We start from the raw sequence: 20,187 nt of genomic DNA, 5'->3' as shown, positions 1-20,187 counted from the left end.
GGAGACATGCATTTTATTTTATTGTTTCATGTATAGATTTTTTTAACAGATATTCTCCTGAGAAATTAATCTAATCCCAATACAGTTTAAGAATAGAGGTTCTGCTATTGTTAAATTCAGAATGAAGCCATGCGAGCACTCAGCCTGTCCAGGTCCCCTCCAGACCACCACACTATTATAGCGAGTAAAACAGCAAGTAGTACATGTGCCTTGCCTTTTAGATGAAAATAGTAAACGAGCCACACTAACAAAAAAGGCAACAGCCAAGAAAAGCCTAAAATAAACTATTCTTACAACCTGAGAAAGTGTTAGGCAATTTCAAATACTTTAAAGATTCAAGACACAGACTACATGCCTCTCTCCTCTGGTGTTTCCTGCAGCCCTCTAAATTACAATAATGGCTACTTAATGTGCCCCAGGAATACTATAGCTCCAGAGATACCATAGCAACCACCTAGTAACACCATAGCACCATAACTACCTAGGATACCATAGGAGTCACCTAGCAACACCATAGCAACCAACCTGTATACCATAACAACAACAACCATCGCAACACCCTAGCAACTGCCTGAAAGTGGCAACAACTTAAGATGCACCACCATCCTGCGTTTCCTTCACTGTCACTGTTTAAATATTCAGTTCTCCACAATACCACACAGGAGGTTTAGCGTACAGTAAATACTGCTGGATAAAACTTTTGCAGAGTTCATGGGAAACCCTGCCTTTCTACACTTTTACCTGAATAGTTCTTGGCAACACTAATGTTCTTCAGACCCAGTGGACTGAGGTGAGATTAAGCAGAATTCTCACTCCAGTGTGCTCCACATTTCGTGGCATCAAGGCTACCAGTAAGCATGCAGCAGTGGAATCACAGCGTGTGTGAGAATTCCACTTATTCTGCAAGATAATTATGTGGGCCGCTCCCTCCACGCCTCTGCTCAAAACACACTACATCACTGGGGGACGTGTGTGGGTGTAAACATACATTTCAGTACAGCAGTAATGTACTGCCTACAATTTTTAATGGAGATCACAATATCATTGGAATAATATCAGCATCTGTGGGAACCTGCTTAAAAATATATATAAAATCGCTGTGTTTAGAAGTGATATTCCAAACTCAAATCAGTATCACCATTAACAGTACATTTTCTCTCAATTATGATTTATGAGCGATTATATAAGCAGCTCGAGTTGCTCGGTTGGGTGTTTCAGTTTTCCATGTCGTTTCTGTGTCGCACGCTGGACTGGGTGGAGACTACACACACACCCAATGTGTTTCGACACACACAGTATGTTTTTGAGGGGACAGTACATGAACACATTGAAAACAAAAAAGACTGAATAACAGAATTAAAAATAATCACCATGGCAAGATTCATTTTCGGTTAACTGTCCAGCCCCATTTCTAATCCTGTACAGTAACAGTAATGTAATGATTACTGGCCTAAAATATCTCTATTTAATCATTTTCCACTACTGTAATGTTACACAAAAAAACAGAATATTTTTGTATATTTTCAAACATATCTGAGGTCTTAATTGTTGAAGAATTCTGCCATCTATTTCTGCCATATTATCTATTTCTGAGACAACAGAAAATATGAACAAACTATTAAATATATATGAAAACGTATTTAGTAAATGTTTACTGATACTCTGATTAACACGGTCAACAGCAAGCTCTTGGCGTGAAATTTATTCTGGAAGTGCTCAAATACCCCAGTGCATCCAGCAAGAACAGGCAGAATGGTGTTCATTTTGTACAGTAAGAGAAAAAACACTACATGGTTACACTACACTATATAGGTAAGTATTGGGACACTTGCCTATTCATTGCTTCTCCCAAAATCAAGTGTATTTATAAACAAAATTATTACAATTATATTTAAAAACAAAAAAAAAAGTTGAGAGCTTATCCTGCTACCCTGATTTTTTGGATTAACTTTCTCTTCTGTGCAGAAAAGGCTTTCAACTACATTATGGAGCACTGCGGTGAGAATTTAATTGCATTCAGTGACAAGAGAGTTAGTGAAGTCAGGATGTTTACATGTTTACCACCCCACCTCATCCCAAAAAGTATTGGATGGAGCACCAGTTCCACTGCTCCACAACTCAATGCTGGCATCAGACAAAGTGTCAGTAGGTTCATGTTTATCTGTTCCAGAGAGTCCTATTCTACTGGCAATACTTCTTTCTTTACAGAGACTAGACAAGCTGGCTGTGTGTGTGTGTGCACGCACTTACCCCTAATGCCGCCATGTGTTTACTGCAGAGATTGGGGCAGCCAGGCTTCTACTAGAAGATGGAGGCCGGCACTAACTCTGCATCCTGGACTGCTGCTCTCACACCTACACAGAAAACAACCAGGACAAATGCGTTCAGTTCAAATCTGCAAAGTTACGCCACAACATTTCAGCTGAAGAGAGTCAACTATGGCATCCATCATCAGATCAGATCTTCACGTCGGTTCAGAACACAGTAAACACACATACGATAAAAGATGCAAGTGCAGCATTTGTGAATGAAATTTGAAAAGAAAAACATATGAAGGAAGTAACAGATGGACGCTGTGTTGGGCTCTCTGACTTGTCTCTGAACTAATTATGACTGCAGCTTATGCTTGGACAAGCGGTCACAAGAAGGCTCACATGAGTGTAAAATCATGAAGTTCTTTGTGGGCTTAAAATATAGATGAACTAAACTTCCATATGAGCATAAAATATCCATCTCTCCAGACATGACCGATTCAGGCGACCTATCCCTGTTTCTAATAACACTCAGTGAGTTGTGACACCAGGTCCGTCCACACGAGGGCACTGACTGGCTCTAGTCACACTGTTGGGGAAAGAACTTTGGGGCACAACAGAGGCACTTTTTTATATTTAAAAAGAGATAAACATCAAGAGCACCTGATTTTACAAGAACTGATCTTTGGTCAACACTGTTGAGTTACGTAAAACACATTGTGCTATTTTGTAGATTTGATTTATACCACAGCTTTACATTACTTCTCAGACTAGTGATGTACTGAGACAGCGCTGAACTGTCCATACAACACCATCACAACCATTCAAAACTCTTAATCTCCGGTACCTTCAGTTTCTTACTGAACTAAGCTCTTCACACAAAGCTCGGGCTGTATTCTACCCTTAGGCAAATCAAACTGCACATGACTCAGCTGGGCAGAGACATGCTCTTTAGCTTATCTAAAACCCACAGGTGACAATGTGTGACCTTGTGCTTATATCTCAACATAAAGTATAAAGGTTTTGAATGGGGTGATGAATGTTATGCTGTGTTGTAGCTCTGTGGTTTCACCCACTGTAGAAGGTGTTGAATGAAGCTGCGTTTACATGGTTTTAAGGATTCAGCTATTTCCATAATCAATTAGTCAGTCCATTATAACTGGGGAAAGAAAGTGCACTGCTGTCAGCCGATCAATAAATAAATATTTTAAAAAAAGATCTGGCATCTAAACCATATCCGGAAATACTAAGAAAATGAATCTGTAATATGTGTGAAAGGTGCAAAAATACCAGAAGGCAAGTAATGTCATGACTCAAGTATTTGTATTTAACCGATTTTATTTAAGTGATGTTAAAGTGCATATTTTGGACTTTTTAGGCTGTGCACAACACTGCACTACTCATTTTTCATGCTGTGTGCGCCAACATCACCAAGCCAAATAATCAAGAACAAGATTAAATGCCAATCAGTGTCTTTGCTAAAGTATTGTTCTGTTTTGAGCATTGCAACGCTACACAGTATTTACTAAAGTCAGATATGCTTACAGGAGTTGAGATCATACAGTATTAAATAACATGGCAAGCATTTACTAAAAGTAAACCTGTGCCTGATGCTGGTTAACTGGTTTAAAAAACCACCTTGGACGGTGGTTGGATCATATGATCCATATGTTGCGAGTTGCTGTAGTCAGAGGACGCTGCAATTCCTCATTTAAGCACTGCAGAACTCCATTCAAGCCGGCGTTGAAATCTTCTCAGTGTGTGCAGCCAGTTACCGGATACCCCCCTCTCAAGACTATGTCACTTTCAGGAATTCAGGCTTCCTCCGTGGTGATTGGAGTTCGACGCTGTGTTAAACGCAGTTGATCCCAACAAGTAAAAGTACATTTCTTATTAAGAAACGAAGCACAGATCATTACAAAAGCCCTGAACGATGATGCATTACACAGTTTGGTTGGAAAGGTTAATAGGACATTCAGTCCCGCCCTTAATCGGTATTGGCCGATCAGCATGGACCCCAAAGACACCGATTGGTCCATCACTAACTGCAAGACTCTGAATATTAAGCTTTTTATTACATGATCTACCTTAACACCACATCTACTGTACCTAGCAGATGCGTGTTGCAGGCAGAGGTCACGCCTCCATCCCGAACATTTTAGGCCTTCTTCGGAGCACAGCAGCGGGTTTCAGGCATCAGACTAAACCGTTTAAGGGCTCAGGACAAACACGAACTGAATCATGTCATTTACCACGTGGTAATTTGAATAAGGGGACTTGAAAGTGTAGAAGAGTGAATGCAACCATCACAGATACACACCTTCTTATTTGCTGAAAACAAACACTGTCATTGACCCAAACTAGGCATCCGCTGCATCCTATTAGAGTAGTTAACTGAACAGAGAGGGAGTGAGGCCTTTGCTATGCACACCAGGGGTTGCAAAGAAGAGGGCCGCAAAGTAACGGGCTGGTGGAGCTGGCACTGGAGATTTGAGAACTTTTACTTATCGGAGTTCAATCTTCAAGCAATCTGTGCTGTATCAGGTCTGTGCTTCAAAGCTCTCCTCATGAGAGTCACCTATTATTTAGAATCATCATCCAGCACCTGGTTTGGTAAGCCAGTGCTTAATGCTGTGAAACCAGGTAAGCTGGTGATGGAATTGAGCAAACCCAGGCACTGGCTGAGTGCAACCAGGAGATATTAATAACCTTTAAGGAAATAACCTCATATAATTATGTGGATCTATCAGGATCTGGTGGTTTTCCACCAAATCACTCATCGCTAAGATACTATGAGGTTGTTGTAATAACTCCAGCATTTATACAGGAGCCCAACATCCTTCAAACTATCCTTTTTGTGCGTTTCTTACTGCTCACCCCCGGTGGTGTGGGCACCGATTCGTGCGATACCATGCAGTGACGTTACTGACGATACCCCCACATGCACGGACTCTGCTTGCTGTTTATTTTTTTATTTGTATTTTTTTATAGCTCAGCTTACTGTGTCCAGACGGAGAGAACAACTAGGCCGCCATTAGTGGTTTGGTCTGCCCACCGGCCTGTGAAATTACTTCAGTTAGCCCACAGAGATGAGCGCAGGTTCACCAAGGACACATTACTAAGCCAATGTGGGCCTTCCAGAAAGCAGCGTGGGCTAGCTGAGAAGACGATCACAACAGTGTGGTGAACAGTGGAACTAGGGCTGGTTGGGGTTTTTAGAGTTTTTAGGAGCAGCTATGGAAGCAAGCTAGACGGAGTGTGACTTATCCTTCAGGACTTTGGTCACACTAATGGGAGCAGCATTTTACAGAACTGCAAGCTTTAGCCTATTCCTTATTCACAGAAAAAAGTCAAGAGAGGCTTTGACCACCTCTGTGTGATGTATATCATGCTATAGAGGGGGGGAGATTCACTAAAGAGCGCTGATACACATCAAATCAACATATGAATTTAGACACCTTCTTGTCTCAGACCGGCATCAACAGTCAACATGTACATAACAAACAAGCCAAAAGTTCATGCAGCGAGACCGAGACTGGGGTTTTATTCACAGCTGTAGACAAACGGTTTTGAAATGTGAAGAGGACTGGAGAAAGAAGTACAGAACTTGACTGAGCTACATATGTTTAATTATGCTTTATCAGGGTTTTGATACATTTTATATTTAACATAACAAGAGACTCACAATGCATTTTGGTACACCTTCAACTCACTTAATGATCTGCGGTCATTAGCGTACGATTGTCTGATCGTGCACCGCAATGACAAAAATGGTCCTTAGACAATAGTATCATTGCAGGTGGGGTCTTACCAAGAAAAAATTAAAAAAAAAAAAAAAAAAAAAGAATTAAAGAAAGACAGAGCAAAAAACAGACCAAAGGAAAGAATGAAAACAAAACAAGAACAAAACCAGAGGGAAATAAAGAAAGGCAGAGACAGAAATAACGACAGACAGAACGTCTTTTATAAATAATAAAATAAATAAAACAAACAAAAAGGAGACGAACAGAAAGAAAGAAAGAAAAGAAGGAAGAAAAATAGACAGGGAAGGAAAGAAGGTCACGAACAGCCTGAGAAACCTGCAGCAAATTTACCCAACACCCCAAACACATCCACATGCTTTTCTTTAGCGACTCAAAGCGGTTTCCTGACATTTAATATCATCCAGCCTGATGACCATCATGATGCATGTAAACTACCACCGATTCCTGATCCTACCGCCGGTCTGCTTGAGCCTACTCTGGAATTCCGACCTGTGTCAATGTTCACCAGGCACGTTAACAATCAGGCGTCCTTGTTTAAACAAGACAGATGTTTCTTATTAGAAGACACAGATGTAAAGTTATGGAAAGAGCAGGAAGAGAGCAGAATAAAAAAAAAACTGTCTGGGCTACACCGTTCATTCTTGGAAATCAGGAGTGGATTGCAGAAGATTGTAGAAAAATGAAAAGAAAAATGGTTGATCTATTCAAAAGCACCCTAAAACACAAGGGGTTGACTGGTATTTAAACATAAAGGCACAAGTGTTCACATAAACCAGAGTAGAAATCCCACCCTGATGTGGCGATCTACCTGCACAAGAGCAAGTACCATCCCCAAGACACAGGAGCAGCCATACAATCAAAGGCCAAAAACACCACAGAATCACTGGCAAAGATGCATGTTTCTGTTCTTACAGGTCAATAAAGTCTGTCCGTTGGAGATTTACAGTATTTTTAACTGCATCCCGTACAGGGACGAAGACAGTATTGATACACTTGTGTGTTGCCAAGTTTTGTAATAATGCATCAATTCTCAAAAACCCTGTATGGATTTTTAATGAATCGTTTACCAGCAAAGATAACTGGCAGACAGTGCTTCATTCTGTGTTGGGTTCGAACCCCAGCAGTGTTGTACTGTGTCTTCAGATCCCAAGGTTCTGAATGTATTTAAAATACATAAATAATATAAAGAATATAATATATGTAATGTAATAAATAAATCACGATATTTCATCTAGCTTACAGTACCGCAACATACTGAATCGCAACCCCTGTATTGTGATGCAGATAGTATGGCCAGGTTCTTGCCAATACACAGCCCTAGTCCCACAAGGAAATCCATCCATGTGCTCTTCAACAAAAAGCTCTGTGTAGCGTGAGAGACCCTGCAGAGTGTAAAGAGGAAGGAGTGTAAGGCTCCACCAGGTCACAAAGATACACTGGAGTTGTACCCAGAAACGCTCTGTATGTCAAACCAAGACTTTTAGAATCAATACACACACTGACGGAAGGCCAGCGTAGCTCTGCTAGTACAGGAGTGGCATCAAAACAAGGTGAAGTGCAAGTGAGAACTCTGGCAGCACAGTTTCACACACATACTGAAGCTTCTGCAGAACCTGTGCAGCTTAATCAGCAAAAAAGGTGTTACAGTAGCCCAACCTGCATGAAATAAAAGCACCAGTTTCTCAGCATCACAGGTGAGAGAAACCGCCAGAGCCTTTAAACGCTGAAGATGGAAGAAGGCTTTAGACATTTGCTTGATTAGTGTCAAATGTCAACTCACAAAAAAAAAGGTTCCTACTTGTGTAGAAGGCAAAATCTGAGCATCGCCTGTCTGAAGATTACATTTACCAGATGTAAGAACAGACGATTGTTCGTCAGCATCAAACGTTAAAGGATAATGATTCTGAACGAAAGAGGCACAGGTTTTGCCATGGCCCTAAAAAAAACCCTGAAATAAACTTCATCAAAAAAAAAAAAAAAAAACTAAACGGAAACGGAAAACTAAAAGTAGTCAGGCCTCAAAAGAGCAGTGCAATCAAGATGTCCAAAGAATCTCACAGACCTAGAAGCCTTCCCAATCAAGAACTAAAAGAATCAAGCTGATACTTGTCAATGATGAAAAAGATCACAATAAAAAAAATAAAAAAAAAGAGAGGGGTCATTTTAACTTTACGACTGAGGATCAGATCATTTAGCCAAGGGTGCCCAAACTTTTGCATGCCACTGTATATCCTCAGAGCCATATAAGGAACAGTAAGAACAGCGTTCATCAAAACATTCTCTGTAGGAGATCACTCTCTGTGCTTGGAAAGAGGAAACGGGCATAATTCAATTTAAGGAGCTTGTGGTCACAGAAGCTCATTCAAGACCCATCAAGTTTTCAACATCGGAATCAGAGAGCAGACCAAGCCCGAAATGCGGCCTTTATTGCGAGTGGGAAATGTAACCCATTCAATAAGATCAAAACAAAATCAATGAAACATTCAACATGAATGGTACGATCACCAGCTATATGCAGGGCTGAGAGACCAAGCGTAAGAAGTGAGGAGCTTTGCCAATCTACAGAATCCACTAGATGTCCAGCTACTCAGCTACTTTAAAGGACTTTAGCTTATTGTGGACACAAATGCACACATCCACACAGCTTGCTTAGTCCCTGTAGAGAGGTACTGCCAATAGAATAGGACCCTCCAGAGCAAACACACATGAACATAATAGCAGGCGTGGGCTAGAGGGGTATAAAGCCCCACAGCATTGACCTGTGAGCGGTCAGGACAGCAGAGAGGATCATTGGATGTAACCTGCCATCACTTCAGCAGATCTACACCAGCAGGGTGAGGAAGCGGGCTGGCAAGATTACATCTGACCCCTCAAATCCTGGACGCCTCCTCTTCCAGACACTCCCCTCTGGTAGAAGACTGCGGTCCATCAAAACCAGCACAACACGTCATGCTAACAGCTTCTTCCCCAGAGCTGTAGCGCTCCTCAACCACAGTGAACACCTCCCACTGTAAACCTCAAAACATACAACTGAACTGTACCAAACCGGACTGAACAGCTATTTTGTACTCTGCCTATTTGCACTATGTCTATTTGCACACTGTACAGATGTTCTTTTCTGTAAATATCAGCTCTTTACTTTCTGTAAATATCAGCTCTTTATTACCTTTAGTACTTTTTTAATTTATCCCCTACCCTATTTATTGATTAGTGTCATTTTCCTTTAGTTTAAGACTGTGTTCTGTGTTTTTTGTTACTTGTCATACGTGTTGCTCTCACCAAGACAAATTCCTTGTATGTGTAACATACTTGGTGAAATAAAGAGATTCTGATTCTGATTCTTCTCTGGAATGATGGCTGGTGCTCCATCCAGTATTTGTGGGATGAACTGGGGAGTTGGGGATAGGGTGAGCATCCAGTATCCTGACCTCACTAAAGCTTTTGTCGCCTTCCCTGGACAGTAGAGACACCAAAAAATATTTTTAATCACCCAATGATTGTGCAGCTGTTCCAATACTTTTGTCCAAACAGTTTATATGACAGCAAGGCCACCTCCCTGCCCAGAAAGACATGGTTTGTTGAGATATGAGAAGCCTGGAGGAGAAGACCAATAGCTCAAGCTGACCATCACTAATTACTGACTCATTCAACAGTGTCCTCTTTATTTAAAGAACGGTTATTCAGGGTGTTCTACTCCTCCAGAACCAAGACAATCACAACATACAGCTTGAACCAGTGAAGTGCAGCACAACTTACACTCATTGACTCCCCCACGTATTACTCTGTGATTTGGTGTACCTAGAAGAAGAGTGCTCAGCAGGAACAACCAGGGGAGCATCAAGTAGGTATTGACATGAATGAGCACCTTTCAACAGAGACTGCTGGACAGAGGTCAGGCGCTTGACTCGAGCTTCTGTAAAGGGGTGGTCATGCATTCAGAGTTTTCCTAACATCCTCCAAGAACACCGCTGATCCCACACTACTTGGATGTATGCCATCTTTCTTATAAAACCTAGAACGCTGCCAGAAGGTACTAAAATGGTCAATCGATGTAATATCCAAAGCCTCCCACCATGCTTTTAGTCACTCATTTAACTGGCTAAAGCATGCTACACCTTTTTATAAGGGATATCCGTCCAAATAAGAGGATTCCTTAGAGGAGTGCAGTGTTTGTAGTAGGTGGCCTATCCTAAGTTCTGTTTCTCTTAAGGGTTAACATAATAGAACCTACCAGGGTTGCAAGGGTATAAGATTGTACTGGTATGATAGTACCCATATTAAGCAAATATACACAGTACAATAATCATCAATTTTTCATATCACTGCAGCAACCCTTCTATCTACATACTCAATAACACTTTTTACTGCATGCAACATTGTTGACTTTAACATCCTTGGTGATGGAGCCACTCTTAACTAAAGTTAGTGGAAGCTCAGCATTGACCACGCTCTTTTACTCACGCACAGTAAAAGGATTGCCATTATTGACATTAGGTTGGGTCAATAATCGAGTTTCTGCTTTTCCAGGAAGATCCAATAATTGCGACTGCTTTCATCTTTATTTTTATTATTAAATGTATTAATATTACTAAAGAAAGAACAGCTATTACCATCACAACAACTCTATAGTTACACTTGGAGCAGGAGTACCAGTAATCAATCTTCCCGAACCCTAACCCATATCCCAGAACAGGATCCACCAAGAGACACATTTTGCAAGACTCACAAAGATGGTGTAGCAACCAGCACCAGCACAACACCAAGTTAAGCAAAGTGAAAGACCAATAATACTCAAACACTTAAACCCAATAATATTTACCTCCAAGCATTCAGTGTTTATGTGGTGCATGAAAACGCAAAAAACCCAGATCCCCAGTGCGGCACAGATATGACCATTAATACAGCCGTATTAACCAGAACATCAGAAGATCACCTCTGTCAGCCAAGAACACAAAGCTGTGGGTGCAGGCTCACCAAAACCGGACAGTTGATGTAGCCCGGCCTAATGAAGCTCAATTTCTGCCGAGGCACATAGCTTACCGCAATTTGGCACAAACAACATGAATCCATGGACCCAACCTGCCTTGTGTCCTGAGCCAAAGCTCCTGGAGGTGGTGTAATGATGTGGAGAATGTTTTCTTGGCACCAGTCAATACCAATCAATCATCACTTGAATGCCACAGCCAAGCTGAGTGGAGTTGTTGCATTCCTTCATGGCCACAAACCGACTTCATGAACATGAGGAGGAGTTCAGTGTTCTTCACTGGCCTTCCGGGTCACCATATCTCAATCAAACAGAAAACCTGCGGCATGTGGTAAATTGGGAGATTGGTGGCATGTTAATGCTCCTGGAAAATCAGCAGGAATTGCATGGTCCAGTCATGCCAACCTGGACCAGAACCCCAATGTTTCTAACATTTCGTAGAATTGTTGGAGTCTTCCACCCAGCCTGAAAAAAAAATCTACAAGAAACACCATGTATGCCATGCTCAACTACTCAAACACTCCACCAAAGCACTTCCACTGTTACCACATACTGGTACTGTAAAGTTGTACTGTAAAGTTATCACATGACCCACTTCACCATGTTCTGTGGTGCTACAAGCGTAGATTTTCGTCACGGATTCGTTACAGAATCGGATTGGATTCCAGCCTTTTCCAGATATTAACTTGATCCCGATACTAATAATTATAAAAAAATAATCTAAAACTAAACACACTCACATGCACCTGCTGTTAGGTCCACCTAGAGAAACTTACATTACAATATCAATGTTTAAAGACATTTTCATGACTTCTTCATAATTATTTACATAAAGACACTGGACAGGTGTGAATACACTGTAGTGTGAGCGGGGAGAAGTCTCTGTGGGTGCAGTGAGACTGAGCATAGGTCACAGTTCCAGTAAGTAAGTAAGTGCAGGGTGCAGAGTGTGTTTGTATGGGGTGGAGGTGTGATGAGACCTGTGGTAACTTTTAAATGATCTATTATATTAACAATTAAAAATATACACTCACACTGCCCACCCCTAGGCTTGTGAATTTTCAGCTCATACAAGCTTAAAGGAGGTGCATGTGCTCGATTACAGTGTCAAAATACTACAGCTTGGACTTCTGAGTGTCCAGTCACCCCTGCAGTTTGTTTTCATTGAGGAACGCCAACTCTATAGGAATGCCTGAGGTCACTTTGAGCTAATGCTGGCTGGGAGAATAAAGGTCCCAGCAAACCAGTGACCACTGTACTCGTGCTGCACTGCCGAGCAACAAGGCTCTTTGTGTTCTTTTGAAACGGTCCAGCACAAGCCCGGCTGAAGTGAACATACTCAATTAGAATCAATGACCGATAAATATGTACATTTGTCAGACAATGCCTGCGATTATTCACTCCCACTAATCATCAGGGAAATGTGAAATTAGTCATTGTGCTTACAAAGACTGCATACAGTGGAAATTCCAGTGATTGGACAGAAAGCTGATCTGTTGAACGCACCATGAAGGAGTCTTTTGTGATATAATGCTGCGTAATTGCAGAGAAACTGTTACAGAGCAATAATAATCAGTGATACATTACAGCAAATTCTGCACTCTTACTGCCAACCTTGAGTCTAACCTTATCTCAGGATTAAGACTAAGAATATCCAACACAGATTGCACTATACTTGTGTACTTCTCTTCTTTTTTTACTTGCAAAGACCGTAGTAAGAAAGGGAAGGTAGGCAGGACATAAGTACAGACAGCGGGAAGGAAGGAAGGACGGACGCAAGTATGGAAGGAAGGAAGGTAGGACGTACGCATGTATGTACAGAAGGAAGGTAGTATGTCCGGAAGGAAGGATAGAAGGAAGGACATACGACTAGAATGAAGGACGTACGTATGGAATGAAGGACGCACATACATACGGAAGGAAGGAAGGATGCAAGTAGTACTTACAGACAGAAGGACTTGAGTACGGAAGGTAGGACACAAATATGTACTGAAGGAAGGAAGGAAGCAAGCAAGTACTTAAGTACACACGGAAGGACGTACACAAGTAAAGGTAAAAGGTAAAGGTAAAATTGCACGTATTTGTCACTGTACAGTGTACACTGTGCAGCGAAATGTGTCCTCCGCATTTAACCCATCTGTGGTAGTGAACACACACACACACACACACACACACCCCCAGAGTGGTGGGCAGCCAACTCCAGCGTCCGGGGAGCAGAGAGGGTGAAGGGCCTTGCTCAAGGGCCCAACAGTGGCAGCTTGCCAAGCCCGGGAATCGAACCCACAACCCTGTTATTGATAACCCGGTGCTCTAACCGCTGAGCCACCACTGCCCCACAAGGAAGGATGCAGGTAAAGACAGTTAAAAGAAAGAATGGAAGTGCACTAGTATAGAAGGAAGGACGCAGGTATAGACAAAAAGATGAAAAATTATGCAAGTACAGATGGAAGGGAGGAAAGGAGTATAGATGAAGGGGGAGGGGGGTGTAGAAGTAAAGATGCAAGAAAGAAGAATAAAAGATGTGTTCTCAGTCCATATTTTAGCTTTATTAGAGGAAATGTGGATAGATTATTGCCCTTAAAAAAAAGCCCATTAAAATGGGCAAATAGTAGAGATCAAGTCATCTACTGACCATTTGAACGCTTGTGTTAAACCAAACAAACACATTTACCTCAAAAACTGCAAACCAGATATCGGCTGTACGTGAAAACGCAACTCAGCCCTATATGGTCATTTCAGTCTAAGCTGTTAACATATGTTTGTCCTGTCAAATCTTTTATACTCCAGAATGGTGCGTTTGAGATATATATAGAGAGGTATCAAGTACCGTTAAAGTGAGGCCATGGATCAATATCACATCCACTACTTATATGCCAGGCATAAGTGTTTCCTGCACAAACAAACCTAAGTACACTCGAACAGCCAATATAATCAGATCTCTCTTCATAAATGGCAGGCTGAGCAGATAGCACTTCCCCTCACACGCAGCTACAGCTTCAGAGAGACACAGAGACCTTACAGACTCAGATGAGGATGCATGCAGAGCTCGCTAACAGAAATAGTAGTCACGCATGTGCACGGCTCATTCTTAAGGGAGACATGAGAAAAGGGTCACGGAGGACGGCCTTACATGACCCCGGGCTCCTATTCCAGAGGTGAATATGATCCCTCCATTGGGCGTGCATGGCCACGCTCCCTTAACTAGCGCTTAACGCCTTGCACGCAGATTCTCACACAGCGGCGCCTACAAAGGGCCCACTGTTGTCCAGCAGGGCCTGTTGGGGTGCTGTGGAGAGGCACACACACTGCCAGGCTGCATGGAGCTCTCTGGTATTGACTAATGAGGGAGCTGGGTTCAGACAGCCTCGCAGGGGGAAGCTGTTTTGGCTTCGACATGCTGAGTTCGCATGTAACCCCGGGAATAGAATATACAGAGCGCTGGGGGATGGTTTGAATGCACAGTTATGGGAAGAGTTAAGCAACTAACGAACCTTAAGTATTCACTTTCACACAGACCTGCGTATGTGGGTTCGGACACCCTGTGATCTATACAAAAAACAGACAAAATGACATGCCTGTTTACACCAGTTTGCAGTATCTAGACATACTTCAGCTGGATTCTGTTCACACTTTTGACTGAAATACATCCCCAGTGTATCCAGATGAGATCCGTTTTTACTGTGCTGCATTTAAAAAAACAAAACAAAAATAAAAGCACATGCACAATTTCCATTTTACATCCTATAACTGGAGTAACCGTTTCTCATCAGGGTCAACTGGCTCTGGGAGACTGCAAGTGGTTTTATGGGGTCAAGTGAACTCCGAATGGGACCTGATCACCAAAAACACATTAACGCCAGGTGTAAACAGCCTCTCTGAGAGCATAAGGCATTCTACACCAATCATCCATAAAACTATCACCACTGACAGGTGACATGAAATACATTGATTACCTTCATCTACAGAGGCATCTGTCAAGAGGTGGATATATTAGGCAGCAAGTTAACAGTCGGTTTTTGAAGGAGAAGTGTAAAAAGCAGGGGAAATGAGCAAGCTCTGATGGCTAGACAATTGTCTGAGCATCTCCAAAGCTGGTATGCAGTGGTCAGTATCTACAAAAAGTAATCAAACAAAGGAAATCTGGCAAACTGGCGACAGGGTCATGGTACCCAAGGCTCATTGATGCGATCCACAGAGGCCCCACCTGACAACTTACAGGATCTGCTGCTAATATCATGGTGCCAGATACCACAGGACACCTTCAGAGGAGTCCATGGAGTCCATGCCTTGAATGGTCTGTTGTGGTGGAACAACAAGGGGGACCTACTCAATATTAGACTTGTATGTGCACCAAAACTATGGATGCTACGGACCTCGAAGTTCAGTCTGCGTGGACATTCGAAGAATATACAGTATGCGCGAAGACCGATGATTCTGTAAGCATTGAGTTCCACTTCAAAACTGGTTCACCACTCTTCAAAACCACTCGTTACTGAGGTTTTGCATGGCCAGTGTGGTCTCCGGTGGGAGAAGTGTGACAAATGTCACTTACAGCATTAGCCTGTGCAAGTGTGATGATTAATGCATGCTGTTAGCCCAATGCTAAACCGGTGCCAGTTATTTGTATCAGCAGCCATTAATACCAATATACTATTCCTAATAAATGGACATGAAACAGACATGGGCATCAAAGTACATAGATTAAATATGAATATCAACATTAGCCTGTGATTTTTGTATCGGTGTATACTTTAGCTGTAAGTCATTCCTTTATGTTTTTTTCAGAAGACACTCTTAACAGGCCCTGCTAGAAAGAAAAGCAGCACCACCAAACAGGTGGGATTGTTTAGAGCTGCAGTGTGAGAACTGGCTTTTTTTTTGCTACAGGGCTCCCACTACCGCTGGGGAATGTAATTTAGTTCCTCCACACTGCCAATAACAAGCAAGATGAGCACTCCCTTGTGAATGGCTATAAACGCGCATTCGTTGATTGCATCGGCATCAATGTAAACAGGTACAGGTATTGGAATATCGGCACTGGCCTGGAATTTCTGCATTCGTGTATAAGTTATTCCTTAAGCCTTTCCTAGAAGACATCCTTAAATGGACCTGCTGAGCAAAAATGCAGCACAACTAAACAGCAGGGATTCATTTTAGCCATAATATCAACCCCTAAACAGAGGATGTTTTAGCCATGGAACAGAACAGCAGCATCATCATTCATCGGGGAAAAGCATACTGGGAACTAAAATTCAAAAGTTGTCCATCATTGGTTGGGTGGGGGCAAAAATAATTTAGCCAAGCTGCTGGCTTTACCACTAGAGCACCAGCACACGCACAGGCTCTGCCCAGGGCCCTTAGCACACAGTGATGATAACACCAGGCCAACACCCATCATCACAGTGACATACTGGATCTGTAACACTAACCCACAAATGAGTCTATCACACACACTCTCTTGCCTGTTGCTCAAAAATCACACGACTGCCATGGTTCACACAAAAGCTCAGCACTGCTTTGCTAGTTCACATCACAGCATTTGAAAGACATGGTAATAAAACACAAACCCAATTAAAAGAAGAAGGAAAAAAAAAAAGGTTAAAGCAGAGAAATGTAGGAGACCGGCTTTAAGGCTGCTGTTTTTTTTCTCTCTCCTTATGCCACTCAAGGCGGATTCACTGGCAGGCTGTAGTAGTGGAGTCATAACTGATTACTCCGTCACCCTGCCAGTTATTATATCAGCAAAGCTCAAGACCTTAATACCTTTACTGATAACACTGGCTATCATTTATACTCCCAGCTTCCGCTCACAACAGCGCGAGTGTGTAAAAAAAAACTATAGAGACAGTCCTTTGTGGAGATCGCTCCTGCAGGGCTGCTGGACCAAATAAGTGGAGTGGAGAGGACGTTCAGTCTTCCCTGAACAGTGGAAAGGCTCTGCCGATTCACACCATGAGAGCATTAGAAAGGTTTTCTAGGTTCTCAATGAAGTTTATGTCTGTGTAGTTCAATCGAGTTTAACCAAAATGTCAGTGGACACGGACTCAGCGAAGTGCAAGCTGTTCCATCATGCTGAACTTTATTAGAATAACAGAGGGTGCACTGGGGTCAGTTGCCCCTCAAAACGAAATTAAGTGGGGCATTCTCCCACCTCCAAGCATCGGAAAAGCCATGATGATGACTCAGTTTACACCTGGGCCACTTCATGCATCTTGAGTATCAGGGTTATATCTGGCCAATATCTGGTTATATACGGCCAAGCCTAAACACACTCAAGACTTTAATAAAAACGAATACAAATCTATTCACTCAAACCACTTCAGGAGGTGGTCTGAGACATTTGAGCCACGTTACAGCAGCATAAACATTCAACTATATTATATATATATATGTTGCATAACGCGCAAATTTGCATATCCGCCTTCATTCTTTCAGTCTGCCTAACTGGAGACACATTTGACTACAGAGTGTAAATACAATGTGGTTAACTTCTTATCAGGATACAATCCAGATACCAGCCACATGAAGTGACCAGGGTCTGTAAATCTGCTATACAGTCTGAAAACAGCAGCGATAGCGAAACCATCTTTAACAGGTGGAAAACAGATGAGATTTTAAGCTGCATGGTCACTATTGCAGCCCTAAACACGGCACGTTTTACTCACTGGTTCTGGATCCCGCAAGGCTGCCACATTCACAATTTTCTTGCCACATTGGGGTGTTATTTTTGAGGTACTTTCTAAAGGAACTGCAGCGCTAAAAGACTTTCATACCAGAGAATAGAAACTGAAAATGGTCAGTGAAAACTGATGGGGGTTGGATAGCTGGCAATCTACAGTGATATAATTTGACGGCACATCACTGATAGCTTAACGATCACATCCTGACTGATCTTAATATGGCCTTTAGGTGGTCATTACAAATATTTATTATCGGATTTATTATCTAGACAAGTCATTTTTAAAGTATTTAGGGGTCACTTGGCACTTGGCATGGTGCAGTGCAGACTGCTTGCAAATACACAATTCCCAGATTTTGTTGCCATTTCCACCGGCAAAAGATGAATGCTATACCTGAGTAACTGCTGCATTCAGTGGATCTGCAAGCCACTGTTCTTGCACTGTTCAATCATAAGTTTAACAAAATGCTTTCCAGTTCATTTTATCAAAACTCCCTTAAAAAACCCACAGACAGACAACGATTTCTTTCCAGGTGTCACATGGGAAGCGATGAGTGTCACAGAACAGGATATTCCTAAATCAGTGTTTTCTATTCCCGGTACAGCAGTCTATAGTTTAGTATAGCGTATGGCTTTCTTTAGCTGACAACCAGTAGATGAATAAATCCGTGTATTAAGTTCTTAAAAGCAGATGGGCTAAAGGACAAAAGATATATAGATGTAGTTTGGAATCGGGGACAATGCAGGCATATTTGGATTGTGTATCGGCTGCTAGAGTTTAGAGTCTGCAGTATAAAGCATGAAAACAGAGCATAATATCGGAATGTTTTACCAGCGGGAGAACCGCACAACTTTCTTTGTATTTAAACCACCAGTGAATGGCGCATTTAGACCCGTGTGGAAGCTAACACTAATGCTAACACTAATGCTAACATTAGTTAACACACACTATAAACCAGATATTTCACACCAGTAGACCAACAACAACAAAGGTAAAGGTAAAGGTGCACGTATTTGTCACTGTACAGTGTACAGCGAAATGTGTCCTCCGCATTTAACCCATCTAGTAGTGAACACACACACACACACACACACACGTGTTAGGGGCAGTGAGTACACACACACACCCAGAGCGGTGGGCAGCCAACTCCAGCGCCCGGGGAGCAGAGAGGGTAAAGGGCCTTGCTCAACAGTGGCAGCTTGCCGAGCCCGGGAATCGAACCCACAACCCTGTTATCGATATCCCGGCGCTCTAACCGCTGAACCACCACTGCCCCATTAGATATCAGTCCAGAGTGTGTACCACCACACACACACAGAGACACACACACACAGAGACACACACACACAGAGACACACACACACAGAGACACACACACACAGAGACACACACACACAGAGACACACACAGAGGAGAAGTGACTTGACTGCAGTGTTGTAAAGGAGCTGATGGTCAGGGAGGAGGTACTGAACCCACAACCTCCAACCACTGAGCAACTACTGTGCCTTATAGCATCTCTGGAAGACACAGCTAGTGTTAGGAGTCTTACCCAGGAATAGCAAACACAGAAAGCTGGAGGGCAGAGGTTTTAGCCCCCACGCTCTTGCAGCAACACTATGCAACAACCAGCATAAACGACATATTGTAATTTGGTGAAGGCGGCCAGATTCTCCCAGTGGCTCGAACCTGCTGGTCTTCAGTACACATGAGGGATACAACCTGATTTTGTTTAATAGATGACAAATCTCAGAGTGCCAACTGCTAATCCCTTAAAATACCTTAATCACACTCAATCTTAATTCACCATCTTAAAATAGGCTATGAAATCCCTTAACAAGGCAGGCATTGTTATGCTACAAACCCTCACAGTCTCATCAAGCACCACCCCCCCCCCCCCCCCTAGAGAAAACACAGGGAGATTCTCTGTTGTCACTTATTATTACTGGTGTTATGAAGAAGTCTTCAAAAACAACACACAGAGGGACTGCCACTGAGGGCGGTCCTTTTTACCCCACAAACGTGCAGTAAACACACAAACACTGTGCTCCAAGTCAAGTGCACACTCATGGCAATCCAGAGATATCACACAACCGTAACAATAAAGTCCCAACTTGCTGTGCTGATAAGCTCTATACAGCATAACTGAACTTTGACAACACCTTCACAGAGCTGGAAACACATTACTCAGGCCTTCCTCAACAGGCCTTCCTCAGGCCTTCCTCGTTTCACACTAGGCATTTCTACTTTACATGCATACTAGTACTCAAAGAGTTCCACCTGCAACTGTAGTCCTAGACAGTTTTTTTTTTAACAACCCTGTGCAAAGGCGTCAGACAGGCCGCAGTCATAAGCTTTGAGCTTTGGGCTAAGAAAGGACGCACCCCTTACGCACATGTACCAGTACTGGCATGTATCTAAACACAGGCTGGTTGGAGCTATGTCACAATCAGAGCGTTTGGTGAAAATCACTATGTGAAGCAGAGCTTTGGCAATAACGATGCCTGATT

The 20,187-nt window shown here is 42.5% G+C and overlaps 1 protein-coding gene across 1 annotated transcript in view; it reads right to left on the bottom strand.

Moving 5' to 3' along the window:
• The window catches only part of LOC140549860 (polycomb group RING finger protein 3), a 47,506-nt gene that overhangs the window by 22,398 nt on the left and 4,921 nt on the right, over positions 1-20,187 (bottom strand). Inside the window, exon 2 of the mRNA XM_072673608.1 lies at positions 2,251-2,354. Coding sequence (XP_072529709.1) covers positions 2,251-2,265 — 15 coding nt within the window. The 5' untranslated portion in view covers positions 2,266-2,354. The remainder of the gene's footprint in view (positions 1-2,250; positions 2,355-20,187) is intronic.

The sequence above is a fragment of the Salminus brasiliensis genome, chromosome 2, assembly GCF_030463535.1.
Source record: "Salminus brasiliensis chromosome 2, fSalBra1.hap2, whole genome shotgun sequence".
Classification (NCBI taxonomy): Eukaryota; Metazoa; Chordata; class Actinopteri; order Characiformes; family Bryconidae; genus Salminus; species Salminus brasiliensis.
Note: the sequence above shows the minus strand (reverse complement) of the source record. Positions and strands in the feature narration are given on the sequence as shown.